The following is an 18,939-nucleotide window of genomic DNA, read 5'->3' on the forward strand; positions in this document are numbered from 1 at the left end:
AATTTCACACTTTTCCATAGATATAAGATGACCAAAGCTACTGGATGGAGATCGTGGGGTAGCTGGGGGCAGGATATTGGACAGAGACCACGGGGGAGGGCGGGGAAGCTACGAGAGGGAGACCGCGGACTACTTAAGGAATAGCTTACATAAATGTGCGAGTTTGTGCTAGTCACCTGTTACACAAGACATACGTTCTCAGCTGCAACATACCCGGCCAGATTTACGCAGTTCCCAATATACTTACACTGTACACGATGGAACGATCAGATCATCTCTCTCTGGTTCTGTCAAGATGGGTTCTGCTGCCTCTGATTTCTCTTCATCCTCCTGAACATCCAGCTCTGCCGTGGGGCTGCAGGATAGTAACAAGGTGCACAGTATTAACGCAGAACGTTTCACGTCGGTTTACCACCCCTTTTCCTATTGCCAGGTGAGACTAGAATCTTTGCTTGATCAACATGTGCAAATATAATGCAAATCTAGATTTAAATGAATAGGCAACCTCTCTCTACTTAGTTTAGAGATACAGCGTGGAGACAGGCCCTTCGGCCCACCAAGTCTGCGCTGACCAGTGATCCCCGCACATTAACAACGCCCTACACACACTAGGGACAATTTACATTTATACTAAGCCAATAAACCTACAAACCGGTACGTGTTTGGAGTACGGGAGGAAACCAAAGATCTCGGAGAAAATCCATGCGGTCACGGGGAGAACGTACAAACTCCGTAAAGACAGCACCGATAGTCGGGATGGAACGCGCGTCTCTGGCGCTGAAAGCACTGTAGGGCAGCTAGTCTACCGCTGCGCTACAGTGCCGCTAATTGGTTTAGTACATGGCTTGCATACATAAAAAAACATTAGCAGCCAAAAACACAATTCAAAGCAGTTCAGCAAAAGTTCATGTTCATAAGTTATAGGAGCAGAATTAGGCCATTTGGCCCGTCACGTCCACTCTACCATTCACTTGTGGCTGATCTATCATTCCCTCTCAACCCCATTCTCTTGCCTTCTCCCCATAACCCCTGGCGCCCGTACTAATCAAGAATCTATCAATCTCCGCCTTAAAAATATCCATTGACTTGGCCTCCACAACCTCCTGTGGCCAAGAATTCCACAGATTCACCACCAAAGAATGTAGAAGATTGGGAGACATTGGTTAAAAGGGCAGATATTTGGCAAGCCATTTGTAGAAGGACGTGGGAAGAAGGATGATGGGAGTTAGGGACATGCCAAGGATGCCCCACCAAGAGGCGTATAGTAGTGTGGAAATGGGAGGGTGTGCTGGAGGGGTCATGTCACAAAGATGGCCATGAAGGGTTCAGCGGGCAACAGGTTTTTCATTGATGAAATGGGGCGTGTGGAGAGGCAAACGTCCAATGCAGAACCTCAAGGATGGGAGAGCACATTGTATAGTACTCAGCGGGATGGGGAGCAGAGCTTTTTTGGGGGGGGGGGCTTAATGAAGGGCAGTGGTGATTCTTGATGTCAATGGGTTGGGAATTAGCAGATACTTGGATGAAGTAGAACAAAGTAAGTAAGTAAGTTTATTGGCCAAATATTCACATACAAGGAATTTGCCTTGGTGCTCTGCCCATAACAACATGACATACAATGACAGTTACGAATGACTCAGAAAACACTAAACATTAATAATAATAAAACATTAATGATAAAACACCATTGATCAAGAATGTGAACCAACAAAATACCAGATCAAAGGGAGACTACAGATTTTTGGTTATTGAGTAGAGCAACTAGAGCGTTTTTATCTGGCTGTGGGGGCTTTTGACAGTCCGGAGTCGCCTTCCAGAGGGAAGTAATTCAAAGAGTTTGTGGCCAGGATGAGAGGGGTCAGAGATGATCTTGCCCGCTCGCTTCCTGGCCCTTGCAGTGTACAGTTCGTCGATGGAGGGAAGGTTGCAGCCAATAACCTTCTCTGCTGATCGGACGATTCGCTGCAGCCTCCAGGTGTCGTGCTTGGTGGCTGAGCCAAACCAGACCATGATGGAGAAGGTGAGACCAGACTCTACGATGGCCGTGTAGAATTGGACCATCATTGCCTGTGGCAGATTGTGCTTCCTCAGCTGCCACAGGAAGTACATCCTCTGTTGAAGCTTACTAATGGATGTGATATGGAGGTGAAGCTCACATTTGGTGGAACCACATGCCAAGGCAGAAAGCTCAATAGAGTTAGAGGTAAGGAAAGAAAGGGCATGGCAGCATCGATGGAACAAAGAATGGGTGAAGATAGACACTAAAAGCTTGAGTAACACAGCAGGCCAGGCAGCATCGATGGAACAAAGAATGGGTGAAGATTCGGGTCAAGACTCTTCTTCAGACTGAGAATCGGGGAAGAGGCAAACGAGAGATATGAAAAGGTACACAGAACAAATTAAATGTATGCGCAAAGCCAGCAACGATGAACAAGGAATTGAGCCCACAATGGTCCATTGTTGGCTGTGGGGAAGGTGATAAAGAGTGGATACAAACAGTGGAAACTACAGAACGACGGTGAAACTAGTACGATGACCAGGGTGGAGGAGGGATGAAGAGAGGGGGGGGGGGGGGGGGGGGGGGGGGGGGGGGGGGGGTGGGGGGGGGGGGGGGGGGGGGGGGGGGGGGGGGGGATGCAAGCATTACTTGGTTAGAGAGATCAATATTCATACCGTTGGGTTGTAACTGAACACTTTTGCAGAGACGTCACTGAAGCATTTTGAAAAGCTGAAGAAAACCCATGTTTAGGGCCGGATTAAGACGGATTAAGGCACTTAAAGATTTTGGTGCCCCCATATATATGTAATTCAAAATATAAACAATAATAAACCATAAAATACATTTTTATTTTTCAAAATGAAACAAAACTAACAGTAAGATGGAAAATAATGTTTAGTTTTGTATACTTCCAATCATATAAACCACTTTGAATATTATTTTAGCAAGTTTAAAGTGATTTCTTTTGTGCCGTAAACCATTTACCATTTCTGTGGTACTCCCCCTTCCCTTGATGTTCTAAGCACGTGCTTATTTTGCTTATTGGTTAATCCAGCCCTGCCCATGTTGCTTGTTGGCTGCCTCTCTGAAGAAGAAAATGTTGCTTCAAGGCCTCAGGGAAAACTTTTCCTCCCCTTCTCTTCCTCAAAATGGTGACCGGGTCCCCAAAGATGAGAAGAACGTTTTTCACACAGAGAGTGGTGAATCTCTGGAAGTATCTGCCACAGAGGGTAGTTGAGGCCAGTTCATTGGCTATATTTAAGAGGGAGTTAGATGTGGCCCTTGTGGCTAAAGGGATCAGAGGGTATGGAGAGAAGGCAGGTACGGGATACTGAGTTGGATGATCAGCCATGATCATATTGAATGGCGGTGCAGGCTCGAAGGGCCGAATGGCCTACTCCTGCACCTAATTTCTATGTTTCAAAGATGTACAAGTTTTAAGGTCAATTGGCTTAGATGGATAGGTGATGTTTCGGGTCGGGAACCTTCGTCAGACTGGGAGGAGGGTGGGCGGGTTTAGTAGAGAGCTGGAAGAGAGGCGGGGCAGGATAAGGCCTGGCAAGTAGTAGGCAGATAGAGGTGACGGGGGGTTTGGATGGGCAGGTGGTTGGATATGGATCAGAGATGGACTCATCAAGGGAGAGAGTCTCATCCAGCCACATTATCGTGATCTAGCGCAGCGGCCGATATCCAAGCTCAAGTGGCTGGAGTGCGATCTGAAGTAACAACCTTCTGAGTTTGAGCTCTTAAATATAGTGGAGTCAGGGGATATGGGGAGAAGGCAGGAACGGGGTACTGATTGAGGATGATCAGCCATGATCACATTGAATGACGGTGCTGGCTCGAAGGGCCAAATGGCCTACTCCTGCACCTATTGTCTTGGAGGAGAGAGTATTCAACCACTGGTGGTACCCGAGGAGGAAGAGCAATCTCCATCGTCTCAACGGCCATCTGGTAGGAAGAGCAAACTCAACCAAATCCAGCAAGGAAGTCTCCTACCTTCAAGGTGAAGTGAGATCTGAATTGATCAATAGGACCTCACCCTTTATTGAACAGCTGACTGCCCTTTTCTCCCCAGGTACAGGTGCTGATAAACTGATGAAGTGAAGGCCGGGACCTGGAGGCATCATGTGGCTTTGGCCCTAAAAATGTCCTAGAGCAGGAAAAGTGCAAAGGTTATAGGAGTTGTCAGACGTTAAATGCCAATTTCATCTTGCCATGAACATTGCAGTCGGGAGTAGATCATTGACAAAGGTGCATGGCTTGGGTCCAAACAGGAATGATGGCACAGCTGGTAGAACCACTGCCTCACAGCGCCAGAGAGCCGGGTTCCATCTCGGCCTTAGGGGGTGGGGGGCTGTGCCTGTGGGTGTGTGTGTGGGTGTGTGTGTGTGTGTGTGTGTGTGTGTGTGTCTGTGTGTGTGTCTGTGTGCCTGTGTGTGTGTCTGCGTGTGTGTGTGACTCTGTGGGTGTGTGTGCGTCTGTGTGTGTGTGTGTCTGTCTGTCTGCTGTGCGCGTGTGTGTGTGTGTGTGTGTGTGTGTGTGTGTCTGTCTGTGTGTCTGTGTGTGTGTGTGTGTGTGTGTGTGTCTGTGTCTGTCTGTGAGTGCGTGTGTGTGCGTGTGTGTGTGTTTGTCTGTGTGTCTCTGTGTGTCTGTCTGTGTGTCAGTGTGTGTGTGCGTGTGTGTGTGTGTGTGTGTGCGTGCTTGTGTGTGTGTTTGTTTCCACATACTCCCTGTGCCCGCATGGGTTTCCTCCCACATCCTAAAGACGTGTGGGTTTGTAGGTTAAGTGACCCTCTGTAAATTGCCCCTAGTGTGGAGCGGGTGGATGAGAAAGTTGGATAAGAACTAGTGTGAACGGGTGATCGATGGTCAGCGCGGACTCGGTGGCCACTAAACTAAACAGGCTGTTCAGTCCACATTGTCCTTGCCGAACATGATGCTAAGTAAACCGATGACAAGAATTGTGAAGGGCAAGATTAAGAAAATAAGCAAATGTTAACATTGAGAAGCACCTCTGCAGAAACAAAGTGGTTACGATAGTTTTATTATCTGAATGGAGGCCGATTAGGAAAAGGGGAGATGCAGCGAGACCTGGGTGTCATGGTACACCAGTCATTGAAAGTAGGCATGCAGGTGCAGCAGGCAGTGAAGAAAGCGAATGGTATGTTAGCATTCATAGCAAAAAGATTTGAGTATAGGAGCAGGGAGGTTCTACTGCAGTTGTACAGGGTCTTAGTGAGACCACACCTGGAGTATTGCGTACAGTTTTGGTTTCCTAATCTGAGGAAAGACATTCTTGCCATAGAGGGAATACAGAGAAGGTTCACCAGACTGATTCCTGGGATATCAGGACTTTCATATGAAGAAAGACTAGATAGGCTCGGCTTGTACTCGCTAGAATTTAGTAGATCGAGGGGGGATCTTATAGAAACTTACAACATTCTTAAGGGGTTGGACAGGCTAGATGCAGGAAGATTGTTCCCGATGTTGGGGAAGTCCAGAACAAGGGGTCACAGTTTAAGGATAAGGGGGAAATCTTTTAGGACCGAGATGAGGAAAACATTTTTCACACAGAGAGTGGTGAATCTGTGGAATTCTCTGCGGCAGAAGGTAGTTGAGGCCAGTTCATTGGCTATATTTAAGAGGGAGTTAGATGTGGCCCTTGTGGATAAAGGGATCAGGGGGTATGGAGAGAAGGCAGGTACAGGATACTGAGTTGGATGATCAGCCATGATCATATTGAATGGCGGTGCAGGCTCGAAGGGCCGAATGGCCTACTCCTACTCCTGCACCTACTGTCTATGTTTCTATGTTTCTAGTCAACCTTTATTTCAACCACTTCCTTTTAGCGCCAGCACTACATTCTGAGACACTTCCATCATCATTTTATCATCGAGCATGTACGCATAGTCACTTTAAACAAAATGTTCAATTATATTAAACTGTTTATTAGAAACGTTGAGCATCATGGTGGTGCAGCGGTCGAGTTGCCGCCTTACAGCACCAGGTTTGATCCTGACTACGGTTGCTGTTTATTTGGAGTTTGCACGTTCTCCCCGTGAGCGTGTGGGTTTTCTCCGGGTGCTCCGGTTTCCTCCCACATTCCCAAGACGTGTAGATTTGTAGTTTAATTGGCTTCTGTAAATAGTCCCCAGTGTGTAAGATGGAACGAGTGTAGGGCAAGTCGGCTCGGACACTGTGGGCCGATGGGCCAGGTTTCCACGCTGTATCTCTAAACTAAACTTTCAGAAAGATTCCTTTCACACTTTCACCACAACTTAGCACTCCTCTTTTCTCTAACCATCTCTCAATCGCGATGAGAAATCTTCATCGTGACAGATGCTGACTGACCTGCTGAGTATTTCCAGCATCTTCTGTTTCAGACATTATTGCTAAAGTCCAAATGCCCTTGAGGTGACCAATTAGGGAAATCATTTACCAAACAAGACCCATTGTAGCTTCCTGGGGAAAGAATGGAGTGAGTTGAAGTGAATAGATTTTCAGTCAATAGACAATAGACAATAGGTGCAGGAGTAGGCCATTCGGTGCTTCAAGCCAGCACCGTCATTCAATGTGATCATGGCTGATCATCCCCAATCAGTACCCCGTTCCTACCTTCTCCCCATATCCCCTGACTCCGCTATTTTTAAGAGCCCTATCTAGCTCTCTCTTGAAAGCATGCAGAGAACCGGCCTCTGAGGCAGAGAATTCCACAGACTCACCACTCTCTGTGAGAAAAAGTGTTTCCTCGTCTCCGTTCTAAATGGCTTACTCCTTATTCTTAAACTGTGGTGCTGGTTCTGGACTCCCCCAACATCGGGAACATGTTTCCTGCCTCTAGCGTGTCCGAACCCTTAATAATCTTATATGTTTCAATGAGGTGAATGTCCTTGCGTGGAGTGGGTTTCCATGAAGTGGTCGTGATTACTACCCACTCAAGCCGAGATGACTTGCAATGTACAGGTGGACCTACCAATTGCTCATCTTCCTGGTGAACTTGTTCCGCAACTTGTCCTGGTCTCCTTCAGACTTTCTTCTGAGATCAATCTCCCCCAACTGAAGCACAAATTAAGAGAGAAAAAGGTTTAAAGCTGCAGTGGTGGCACGGTGGCGCAGCAGTAGAGTTGTTGCCTTGCACAGCTGGCAGAGCTGGGGACCCGGGTTCGGTCCTGACCATCGCTGCTGTCTGTGCGGAGTTTGTACGTTCTCCCCGCACATCTCCAGCTTCCTCCCCTCAACCCTTCCAACCTCCCATTCCTACGTCAACCCAAAGGCCCCCCAAGGACCGGTCTTCAGCCTGGGCTGACGCGGGAAGTGCGAGCCTGGTGCTCAGAGACCAGGCGTTTCTCCGGTAGGATGTACAACTTCCATTTGCTACCCATTTTACAATTGCAAGTCAGCAAATCTAAAGAGTGAGCAAAACGCTAACTGCCGGAGGAACTCAGCGGGCCAGACAGCACTTGTGGAGGAAATGGACGCACAACGTGTTGGGTCCGGACATTTTTTTCAGACTCAGAAGAGTTGCCGAGTTCCTCCAGCACTTTGCGTTTTGCTCAAGACTCCAATCCCTGCAGTTCCTTGTGTCTCCAAACTTAATCTTAGCTAGTACTCTTCTCCATAAGCCATCATTAACACCATACTGTGCAGTAGAGAACACAGTACAAGGCAGGAACAGGCCATTCAGCCCGCAATATCCGTGCCGACCACGATACTGTACGTGGTAAAAACAAATGTTGTCTGCCTGCACATGATCCTGTCTGGAGGAGACACAAGAGGCATAGATAGAAATTAGGTGCAGGAGTAGGCCATTCGGCCCTTCGAGTCTGCACCGCCATTCAATATGATCATGGCTGATCATCCAACTCAGTATCCCGTACCTGCCTTCTCTCCATACCCCCTTATCCCTTAGCCACAAGGGCCACATCTAACTCCCTCTTAAATATAGCCAATCTCTGTGTGAAAAAAGTTCTTCTCATCTCGGGTTTAAAGGATTTCCCCCTTATCCTTAAGCTGTGACCCCTTGTCCTGGACCCCCCGCTTCCCCCACCAGAGTCGTAATGTCAAAAACTAGAGGGCACAGCTTTACGATGAGAGGGGCAAAAATGTTTGAAGGATATGTGCAGGACACTTTGTTTTTAAACAGAGAGAACGATGGGGAGCCTGAAACGCACGACGAGAGGTACAGACGGAAGCAGATATGTTCTGAGTTGGTGAAGAGCTTGAGAAACTCAACATTGCAAGTAGTGATGTTTTGAAGCTTCTCTCCAGTGTACGGCATCTCAGGTGTATGATCATCACCTGTACCGAGGTACAGTGAAAAGCTTTGCTTTGCATGTTATCCATTCGAATCAGATAATACTAGATAACGAATGCAATCAAGCCGAACTCATACACGATCAATAGAGACTATGCAATGAGACTATATAAATGTATCATTGGCTATTTGGACAATGATACTACAATAGGTGGAGCAAAGGGGAAGATACAGGGTGCAAAATATAGTTCTCAGCATTGTAGCGCACCAGTTCCTCACTGTGTCTACGATTTCTTACCGCATTAAACTGCACTCCGCCGGTGCTTCTCGGGATCGTGGCGATGCTCACTCTTCGCAAGGAACCCTCGAAGAGAACACAGTGTCAACGGATTAGAGCGTGGAAGAGTTACGTTCAAGCAGGAAGAGCCCAACCGTGCAGTAATAAGTACGGGTGTCAGAGGTTATGGGGCGAGGGCAGGAGAATGGGGTTAGGAGGGAGAGATAGATCAGCCATGGAGTAGACTTGATGGTCCGAATGGCCTAAAAGCCCTGTCCCACGGTACTAGTTCATTCCACGAGCTCTCCCGAGTTTGCCCCGATTCGAACTCGGAGATTTACGGTAATGGCCACTCGTCGGTACTCGGGGCTCTCGCAGTATGAGCCGCTAAGAGACGTCCCTGAGTTCCGACGTACCCGCTATGTTCATTCTCCGTGCTTACCACGAGTTTGATTTTTTTTTAAACTCGGGAGAGCTCTTGGAATGAACTCGCACCGTGGGACAGGGGTTTTTATTCTACTTCTATCACTTATGACCTTATGTCAGGGAGGGAGGGAGGCAGGCAAGATGGGGTGGACGGGGGTGGAGACAGAGAAATCCAAATGCAGTCCATAGACAATATTTAAAGCTTAGTGACTGCTGTAACATAGAGTGCCCGGGAGTGAGCTTATGGATAGCAAAGTCCTGATAAGCACAAAGGCAAAGGTAGACACTAGTAACTCAGCGGGTCAGACAACATCTTTGGAGAAAAGGAATAGGTGACGTCTCGGGCCGAGACCCTTCTTCAGAGTCAGGGGAAAGTGAAACGAGAGAAATAGACGTTGATGTAGAGAGATATAGAACAATGAATGCAAAAAAGTAACAATGATAGAGGAGACAGGCCATTGTTAGCTGTTGACTAGGTGAAAATGAGTTACAGACAACGAGACTCAACACAACAACTTTGAGGCTCGTATGACTAGGGTGGGGAAGGGATGGAGAGTGGGGATGCAAGGGGTTACTTGAAGTTCGAGAAATAAATATTCATACCACTGGGTTGTAAGCTGCCCAAGCGAATATGAGGTGCTGTTCCTCCAATTTGTGTTCAGCCTCACTCCGACAATGGAGGAGGCCCAGGACAGAAAGATCAGGGTGGGAATGGGAAGGGGAGTCAAAGTGCTCGGTAACCAGGAGAACAGGTAGAATAAACTTTGAAGGAATGGGCGACGTTTCGGGTCGAGAGTTACCCATTCCTTCCTTCTCTCCAGAGATGCTGCCTCACCCGCTGAGTTACTGAGTCACCATTGAAATTATGATGGGTCCTTCCAAGACAAACACATTTACAGCGCTCAGCCTTGGTGTATCCTGAGACCAACACAGGTTCCTGTCTTCAATTGGTTTAGTTCAGTTTAGTTTATTGTCACCACGTGTAGCACGGTGCAGTGAAAAGCTTTTGTTGCCTGCTAGTCAGTCAGCGGAAAGACAACACATGATTACAATCGAGCCATCCACAGTGTACCATCCATGTGATAAAGTAAATAACCTTCAGTGCAAAGCTGCACTCTATTCCTTTCTCGGAAAGATGTTGTCAAGCTGGAAAGGGTGCAGAGAAGGTTTGCAAAGATGTTGCCAGGACTTGAGGTTTCAGAGCTATTAGGGAGAGGATGAGTAGTGTGGGACTCTATTCCCTGGCGGGCAGGAGCATGAGGGGTGATCTTATAGAGGTGTATAAAATCATGAGAGGAATAGATTGGGTAGATGCACAGTCACTTCCCAGAGTAGGGGAATCGAGGACCAAAGGTCTTAGGTTTAGGATGAGGTGGGAAAGATTTAATAGGAATCTGAAGTGTAACTTTTTTCACACAAAGAGTGGTGGGTGTATGGAATGAGCTGCCGGGGGAGGTAGTTGAGGCAGGGACTATCGCATCTTTTAAGCAGCAATTGGACAGGTACATGGATGGACATGTTTTGAGGGATCTGGGACAAACGCAGGCAGGTGGGACTAGTGTAGATGGGACATGTTGGCCGCAGTGGGCAAGTTGTGCCGGTTTCCATGCTGTGTGACTCTATAAAGTCCAGTAAAGTCTGATAAAAGATGGTTTGAAAAGGCAACGCACTTCACATACTTACTTTGCCATATGTCTGGGCGGGGAACCTCTTGTTCCTGGGTTCATCTGTAAACGAATGAAACATCGATTAACAATGGAAAGACTGCCATTAACATCATCACACATGGCCTCATGAAGTCCAAAGGTTGCAGCGTTGGGTTAAAAGTACAGGGTGAAAGATTGGATCAGCTTAGAGATGCGGCATGGAAACAGGCCCTTCGGCCCGCTGAGTCCATGCCAACCCTTTCACACTAGTTTGATGTGTAGAAGGGAACTGCAGATGCTAGTTTATGCCAAATATACACACAAAGTGCGGGTCAGACAGCATCTCTGGAGATAAAGGATGGGCGATGTTTCGGAAAGACTATACAGGATTACAATCGAGCCATTCACAGTGTACAGATACATGTTGAAGGGGGTATCGTGAATCATGTTTCATGCAAGATAAAGCTAGTGAAGTCCCATCAAAGATAGTCCGAGGGTCCCCAATGAGGTAGATAGATAGTAGTTCAGGACCGCTCTCTGGTTGTTGGTAGGAAGGTTTAGTTGCCTGATAACAGCTGGGAAGAAATTGTCCCCGGGTCTGGAGGTGTGCGCTTTCACACTTCTACACCTTTTGCCCGATGGGAGAGGGGAGAAGAGGGAGTGGCCGGGCTGAGATTTGTCTTTGATTATGGCCCTTGGCCAGGCAGCGTGAAGTGTAAATGGAGTAGTATAGTTTAATGATACAGGCCCTTCGGCCCAGCGAGTCCGTGCCGACCAGTGATCCCCACACACTAACACTATCCTGCACACACTGGGGACAATTTTTACACTTATTCCAAGCCAATTAACCTACAAACCTGTACGTCTTTGGAGCGTGGGGGAAAACCGAAGTCCTCGGAGAAAACCTACGCAGGTCTCGAGGAGAGCGTACAAACTCCGTACAGAGAGCACCCGTAGTTGGGTTCGAACCCGGGTCTCTGGCGTTGTAAGCGGTGCAAGGCAGCAACTCTACCGCTGCGCCACCGTGTTGCTCTGGGTGGAGTACTCCTGGAAGGGTGGTTCATTCGAAGAGCAGGGCTGGAAACAGCTCGCCCGCTACTTTTATAGCAACGACCAAATGCCAATGATCAGTGGCGGGTACCTTGGTGATCTCGAAGTGAGTTTCCGTTGTGGAGCAGCACTTGCTTCATCTCCTCCAGCTCTGAGTGTTCCTTCACGTACATCCGCTTCAGGTTCTCAACGTAGCGGATCATTACCTCCACCGCCTTGTTCACCCGTGTCTCCTGGTGGCCGCAAACACCAGCAGTCATTGCATGGTTTAAACAAAACACTCGTTTAACTGAGCAACCCGCGGGAAGAAATAAAACGCCACACACTCCCCCCACATTGAGTGGCCAAGATGCTGGGAGGGAAGATTTAAGATGCAGGGGAGATTTAAGATGAGGGGGGGGGGGAGGAAGGGGGGGGGGGGGGGGGGGAGAATCTAAGGTGGGGGAGATTTAAGATGAGGGGAGAAAGATTTATTGTGAGGGGAGGGGAAGATTTACGGTGAGGGGGCAAATTCAAGGTGAGGGGGGAGATTTAAGGTGGGGGGATTTAAGGTGAGGGGGATGATTTAAGGTGCAGGGGTGATTTAAGGTGAGGGGGGTAATTTAAGGTGGGGGGGGGTGATTTAAGGTGGTGGGGGGTGATTTAAGGTGAGGGGGGGTGATTTAAGGTGAGGGGGGGTGGGGGGGGATGATTTAAGGTGAGGGGGGGGGGATTTAAGGGGGGGGGGGTGATTTAAGGTGGGGGGGTGACTTAAGGTGAAGGGGGGTGATTTAAGGTGAGGGGGGGTGATTTAAGGTGAAGGGGGTGATTTAAGGTGAGGGGGGGTAATTTAATGTGGGGGGTGATTTAAGGTGGTGGGGGGGGGTGATTTAAGGTGAGGGGGTGATTTAAGGTGAGGGGGTGATTTAAGGTGGGGGGGTGATTTAAGGTGGTGGGGGGGTGATTTAAGGTGAGGGGGGGTGATTTAAGGTGAAGGGGGTGATTTAAGGTGAGGGGGTGATTTAAGGTGAGGGGGGGATTTAAAGTGAGGGGGGAAGATTTATTTTGAGGGGGGGGGAAATTCAAAGGGCGAGAGATTTAAGGTGGTGGGTGTGTGATTTAGGGTGAGGGTGGGAGATTTAGGGGGGGGGGGGGGGTGATTTAAGGTGAGGGGAGGAAGATTTAATTGGAAACTGCGGGGTAACATTTTTTTACTCCAAGGGTGGTGGGTGTATAGAACGAGCTGCAAGAGGGGATAGCTGAGGGAGGAACTATTGCAATGTTTAAGAAACATTTAGACAGGTACATGGATAGGACATGTTTAGAGAGATATGGGCCAAAACGTAGGCAGGTGGGACTAGTGCAGATGGGACATGCTGGCCGGTATGGGCTAGTTGGGCCGAAGGGCCTGTTTCCACGCTGTCTGACTCCATGACTCCAAATGTATCCCACAATATACGTATATGTCCAATGTCTCCCTGTAGCTGTACCCGCATCATCCTCTGCTCCCCCTCTAAAGCCTCCACACCCTTCCTGCAACGGTGTGACCAGAACTGCAAGCAATGCCCCAAATGCCGCTTCACCAGATTCAGTTCATGAAATAAATGGCGAACAATATTTAATAGGTAGACAAAAATGGTGGAGAAACTCGACGGGTGCGGCAACATCTATGGAGCGAAGGAAATAGGCGACATTTTGGGCCGAAACCCTTCTTCAGACTGATGTGAGGGTGGGGGGGGGAGGGGGGGTGGAAAGAAGAAAGGAAGAGGTGGAGAAAGCAAACGTGGCTTGTGGTACCGGGTCTGGGTTAGGATGTGGTCATAGAGTTGGAGGGAAGGGGGTATCACAGAGTGGGGTGGGGGGGGGGCAGTGAGAGAGGAGGTTGGCACCGCCCGGCTCTTGCGGAGTGCCCTGGTCGTTGCCCATCTCATCCATCAATATATGTCGTGCCAGCGCTCCCAGATCAGATATGGAACTGAATCAAGGAGCAATGTAACCGAGTGGTTACATTTAGTTTTAAGACCGATCCCTGCTTCTAGATTTCTCCATGAGAGGAAAGCCTTAAAGGGACTGAGGGGTAAATTTCCGTTGATAAAGAATGGTTGGTATCCGCAACGTGTTCTCAAAGGTGGTGGTGGAAGCAGATGCCACAATGAGGGGGACATTTAGGCAGACACTTTAAATAGGCAACATCTCAGGCAAGGCAGAGAAGGGTAATGTCCTAACGTGAGAAAAAGACACAAAGTGCTGGAGTAACTCAGTTGGGTCAGGCAGCATCCCTGGAGAAGGTGGCTGGGTGACGTTTTAGGTCGGGACTCTTCTTCAGACTGATTTGAAGGAGGGGGAGGGGGGGGAAGAAAGCAGGAGGAGAGGTGCGGCAGGACAAAGCCTGGCAGGTAATAGGTGAATACAGGTGAGGGGGGAGGTTAATGACTGGAACGACGTGAGTCGGAAGGAACTGCAGATGCCTGTTTAAACCAGACAGACAGAAAATGCTGGAGTAATTCCGTGAGTCAGACAGCATCTCTGGATTGAAGGGATGGGTGACGTTTCAGGTCGAGACCCTTCTTCAGTTACTCCACCATTTTGTGCCTAGTTTTGATACTCTGGAGTTTAGAAGGATCAGAGGAGACCTCATTGAAACATATAAGATTGTTAAGGGCTTGGACACACTAGAGGCAGGAAACATGTTCCCCATGTTGGGGGAGTCCAGAACCCGGGGCCACAGTTTAAGAATAAGGAGTAAGCCATTTAGAACGGAGACGAGGAAACACTTTTTCTCACAGAGAGTGGTGAGTCTGTGGAATTCTCCGCCTCAGAGGGCGGTGGAGGCAGGTTCTCTGGATGCTTTCAAGAGAGAGCTAGATAGGGCTCTTAAAAATAGCGGAGTCATGGGGATATGGGGAGAAGGCAGGAACGGGGTACTGATTGTGGATGATCAGCCATGATCACATTGAATGGCGGTGCTGGCTTGAAGCACCGAATGGCCTACTCCTGCACCTATTGTCTACTGTGTGTTGATAGGAACAAAGGCCAGAGATAAAATAAGGCAGAAGGTACGAGACGAGGAATCGGAAAGCCCTGGTACAAAGACGTTGGCCAACAAGAGTCAACGTGGTTCACCTGGTGAATGGCTCCCAACATCTCCGCACGGCTCACTACCCTCGTGATGGTCTGGGTGAGGATGCCGAGACTTTTCTCAAGCTTCTCGAAGATCTCCACCGACTGCTCCTCTTCACACAGGGGCCTCACCGTCTGCGGGAAACACAAGGCAGAAATGTGACAGAGAGCTGGGGCGGGACGGCTGGGGTTCGATCCTGACTGCGGGTGCTGTCCGTGCGGAGTCTGTACGCTCTCCCCGTGACCTGCGTGGGCTTTCTCCGGTTTCCTCCCGCACTCCAAAGACGTGCAGGTTTTTGTAGCTTAATCGGCTTCGGTAAAAATTGTAATTTGTCCCTAGTGTGTGTAGGCTGCGTGTCAGATACGGGGATCGCTGGTCGGCACGGACTGGATGGTGCGAAGGGCCTGTTCCCATGCTGTATCTCTAAACTAAACCAAACTAAGCAGGGGGAGGAGGGGCAGAAGAGAGGGTGGGACGTGGTGAATACACCATGAAAGGGAGACATTGTCCACCCTAAGTCATGGAACTGGGTGTTTTAATGTGGCGCGGTGGTGAACCACCCTTGGATGAACCACCATGACCACGAGTATATAGAGGTGTAAAAGTGTTAGTTTAATTTATAGGTGTAGTGTTAATTAGGTCATGAAACAGCGCGGCAGGCCCTTAGCACTATCCGCGCCGACCAGTGGTCCCCACACACTGAAGGGCCTGTCCCACACACACACGAGGGGAGTAATTTCAACTCGCATACGTCACCAAGCCAGTTAACCTACAAACCTGTACGTCTTTGGAGCGTGGGAGGAAACCGAAGATCACATCATGTGTTATCGAGGTACAGCAAAGATATATTTTTTTGCATGCTATTCAACCAGGTCAGATAGTACTGTACATTAATACAATCAAGTCAAACTCAAGTACAATAGGTAGAGCAAAGGGGAAGATACAGAGTGCAGGATATAGTTCTCAGCATTGCAGCGCATCAGTTCCAGAGACACAGTCCAATGTCCGCAATGGGGTAGAACTGAACTGAACTGAACTTTATTTATAGAGCACTTTAAAAACAACCACTGTTACAACAACGTGCTATACATGACTAATCATAAACATAAAACAAAACAATAAAAACATTAAAAGACAGTAAAAACAATAAAAAACAATAATAGAAACACTAAAACAAGAGCAAAATCTCATGCAGGGGCGAAAGCCAAGGAATAGAAAAGGGTTTTAAGACTAGTTTTGAAAATGGACAGTGAAGGGGCCTGTATAATGTGCCAAGGTAGAGTGTTCCATAATGTCGGAGGTGAGGTGAATCGGACAGTTCCCCGGCTTATGGGAGGACCGTTCAGAAGCCTGATAACAGAGGGGAAGAAGCTGTTCCTGAGTCTGGTGGTGGGCACTTTCAAGCTTCTGTACCTGGAGTGGGACGGGTGCTGGATTATCTTGTCTGCTTTTTTGAGGCTCTGTGTGAAGAACTAGGCTGCATCTGCAAGTAACTCTCTGCTATTTTTTTACAGTCTTGGGCAGAGCTGTTCCTAAACCAAGCTGTGAGGAGGTGGCGCAGTGGTAGAGTTGCTGCCTCACAGCGCCAGAGACCAGGGTCCGATCCTGATCACAGGTGCTGCCTGGGCGGAGTTTGTACGTTCTCCCCGTGACCGCGTGGGTTTTCACCGGGTGCTCCGGTTTCCTCCCACACTCCAAAGACGCACAGTTTTGCAGATTAATGGGCTTCGGTAAAATTGTAAATTGTCCCTGGTGTGTGTGGGAGAGTGTTAGTGTGCGGGGTGATCTCTAAACAGCGCTGGGCCAAAGGGCCTGTTTCCGCGCTGTATCTCTAAACTCTAAAGCTATGTAACATGACGGCATGATTCCTATGGTGGAGATCAGTCTCTTGAGGAAGTAGAGGCATTGGTCTGCCATCTTGGCTGTCACATTAATGTGGCAGGTCCAGGATACATCGTTGGTAATAGTGTGAAGGAAGAGTAGGAATGAAACGAAGATGGACATAAAGTGCTGGAGTAACTCAGAGGGTCAGGCAACATCTCTGGAGATAAAGGATGGATCATGGTTGGGGTCAGGACCCTTCCTCAGGCTGAAAGTAGAGGAAGGAGGAAGGTTGACTTGCACCTCCTCCAACCTCATCTACTTTATCCATTTCGCTTAATGTGGGCTCCTATATATCGGTGAGACCAAGTGTAGACTGGGCGATCATTTCTGGGCCGAACACTTACGCTCAGTCCCCCTTGGCCCACGCGATCTCCCGGTTGCCAACCATTTTAACTCCCCTTCCCACTCTGACCTTTCTGTCCAGGGCTTCTTCCATTGTCAAGAGTGAGGCCACACACACATTGGAGGGACAGCACCTGATATTTTGCTTGGCCAGCTTACAACCCAGCGATATGAATCCTGATTTCTCTAGATTCAAGTAACCCTTGCATTCCCTCTCTGCCCCCCTCCCCGTTCTAGTCATCCTGCAAGACCCATTTTAACCCCCCCCTTCCCACTCTCTTTGTTATCACCTCATCCCCAGCCAACAACAATGGTCAGTATGGGCTTCACCCTTCCGTGGTCATCTGTTTTCGGGCCCTGATTTGTTCTGGCCTTTTCTTACCTACTGTCCCCTTCTCCCTCCCCAAAGAAGGGTCCCGGCCCAAAATGTCACCCACCCCTTTTCCCCAGAGATGCTGCCTGATCTGCTGAGTTCCTCCAGCACTAGGTGTCCAATGTACGGTATAAACCAGCATCTGCAGACCCATCCTACACGCAAGACGACAAATGAGCTCCGTGCCGACCTGCAAAGCTTGCTGACATTTCTCAATCTCCTTCTTCAGATTCATTTCCGCCAGGTCCCTGGATCGTTCCTCCAGACGCAGCCTCTTGTCCAGGGTGAACATATCGCACTTGAAGGCCAGCGAGAAGCGGAGAAACTCGGCCTGCGTTGAACACAAAAGATGACTCGGTGTTAATATCTGTCCTGCTACTGGCCGCTCCATCCTCTCAGCAGATGACAGTCCCTTCATCTCAGGAATTAACAGAGCTGCCAAGTTTTGTCAGAGCATTTCAGTATTCTAGTACCTTAAAATCAGCATTTTGCTGAGGAAATCAGTATTTTTACGAGGTGCTATTTTGCTGAAAAAAAATGTTGTTTTTTTATGTGCGGTCATACCCATGTAGGAGTACAAGAATGCATAACTTTGCTACCAATTGACATGTCTTCTACGCACTTTACTTGACAGTGCATTCATTGCCATCTCTCCAGGACAAGGGGTCACAGCTTAAGGATAAGGGGGAAATCTTTTAAAACCGAGATGAGAAGAACTTTTTTCACACAGAGAGTGGTGAATCTCTGGAACTCTCTACCACAGAGGGTAGTTGAGGCCAGTTCATTGGCTATATTTAAGAGGGAGTTAGATGTGGCCCTTGTGGCTAAAGGGATCAGGGGGTATGGAGAGAAGGCAGGAACGGGATACTGAGTTGGATGATCAGCCATGATCATATTGAATGGCGGTGCAGGCTCGAAGGGTCGAATGGCCTACTCCTGCACCTAATTTCTATGTTTCTTTGTATACTTCTGTTTGAACGGCTGCTTCCTGCTTTTAGCACCAGATGATGATGTAGAAGCCATTTTGGAAGCCTCCATCTCCCTCCCTCTCTCTCCCTCCTTCCTCTCTGTCCCACCCTCCCTCTCTCCCTCCCTCTCTTCCTCCCTCTCTTATTCCCTCTCGCCTTCTCCCTCCCCGAACAGCGCTGTGACCCATAGCACTGTGGCCATAGGTCTATGTGTAAAGGCAATAACGCTCCAGCAGGTAGCGCTATAATTAGAACCCATAGCGTTACAGTGACAGCGCTGTTTACACCTGTAGCGGGACAGGCAGATCAAAGCTTACAAAAATAATCATGCAGGTCTTGAAAATGAAAATACTAATAGATTTAATCTGCTATAATTTTTAGAGTTACAGTATGACTTTTTATATCCTTGCATTTTTTAGGATGAAACAGGAAGTCGGGCCGATTTTAAATAAATACGTATTTTAGAAAGCTACATCCGTATTCTGATCGCATTTCCGTACAAAATACGGAAACTCCACACTACATGGCAGCTCTGAATTAACCTCATTAACCTACACTGCACTCCCTCAATAGCAAGAATGTGGAGCCCCAAACTGCACACAATACTCCAGGTGTGGT

At 48.4% G+C, this 18,939-nt stretch overlaps 1 protein-coding gene across 1 annotated transcript in view; it reads right to left on the bottom strand.

Moving 5' to 3' along the window:
* The window catches only part of LOC129707666 (inositol 1,4,5-triphosphate receptor associated 2-like), a 143,662-nt gene that overhangs the window by 2,098 nt on the left and 122,625 nt on the right, over positions 1-18,939 (bottom strand). Inside the window, exons 20-27 of the mRNA XM_055652824.1 lie at positions 17,544-17,684; positions 14,757-14,888; positions 11,746-11,887; positions 10,642-10,685; positions 8,554-8,619; positions 6,975-7,057; positions 4,041-4,151; positions 248-355 (exon numbers count right to left, since the gene is read on the bottom strand). Coding sequence (XP_055508799.1) covers positions 248-355; positions 4,041-4,151; positions 6,975-7,057; positions 8,554-8,619; positions 10,642-10,685; positions 11,746-11,887; positions 14,757-14,888; positions 17,544-17,684 — 827 coding nt within the window. The remainder of the gene's footprint in view (positions 1-247; positions 356-4,040; positions 4,152-6,974; positions 7,058-8,553; positions 8,620-10,641; positions 10,686-11,745; positions 11,888-14,756; positions 14,889-17,543; positions 17,685-18,939) is intronic.

The sequence above is a fragment of the Leucoraja erinacea genome, chromosome 22 (assembly GCF_028641065.1).
Source record: "Leucoraja erinacea ecotype New England chromosome 22, Leri_hhj_1, whole genome shotgun sequence".
Taxonomy (NCBI): domain Eukaryota; kingdom Metazoa; phylum Chordata; class Chondrichthyes; order Rajiformes; family Rajidae; genus Leucoraja; species Leucoraja erinaceus.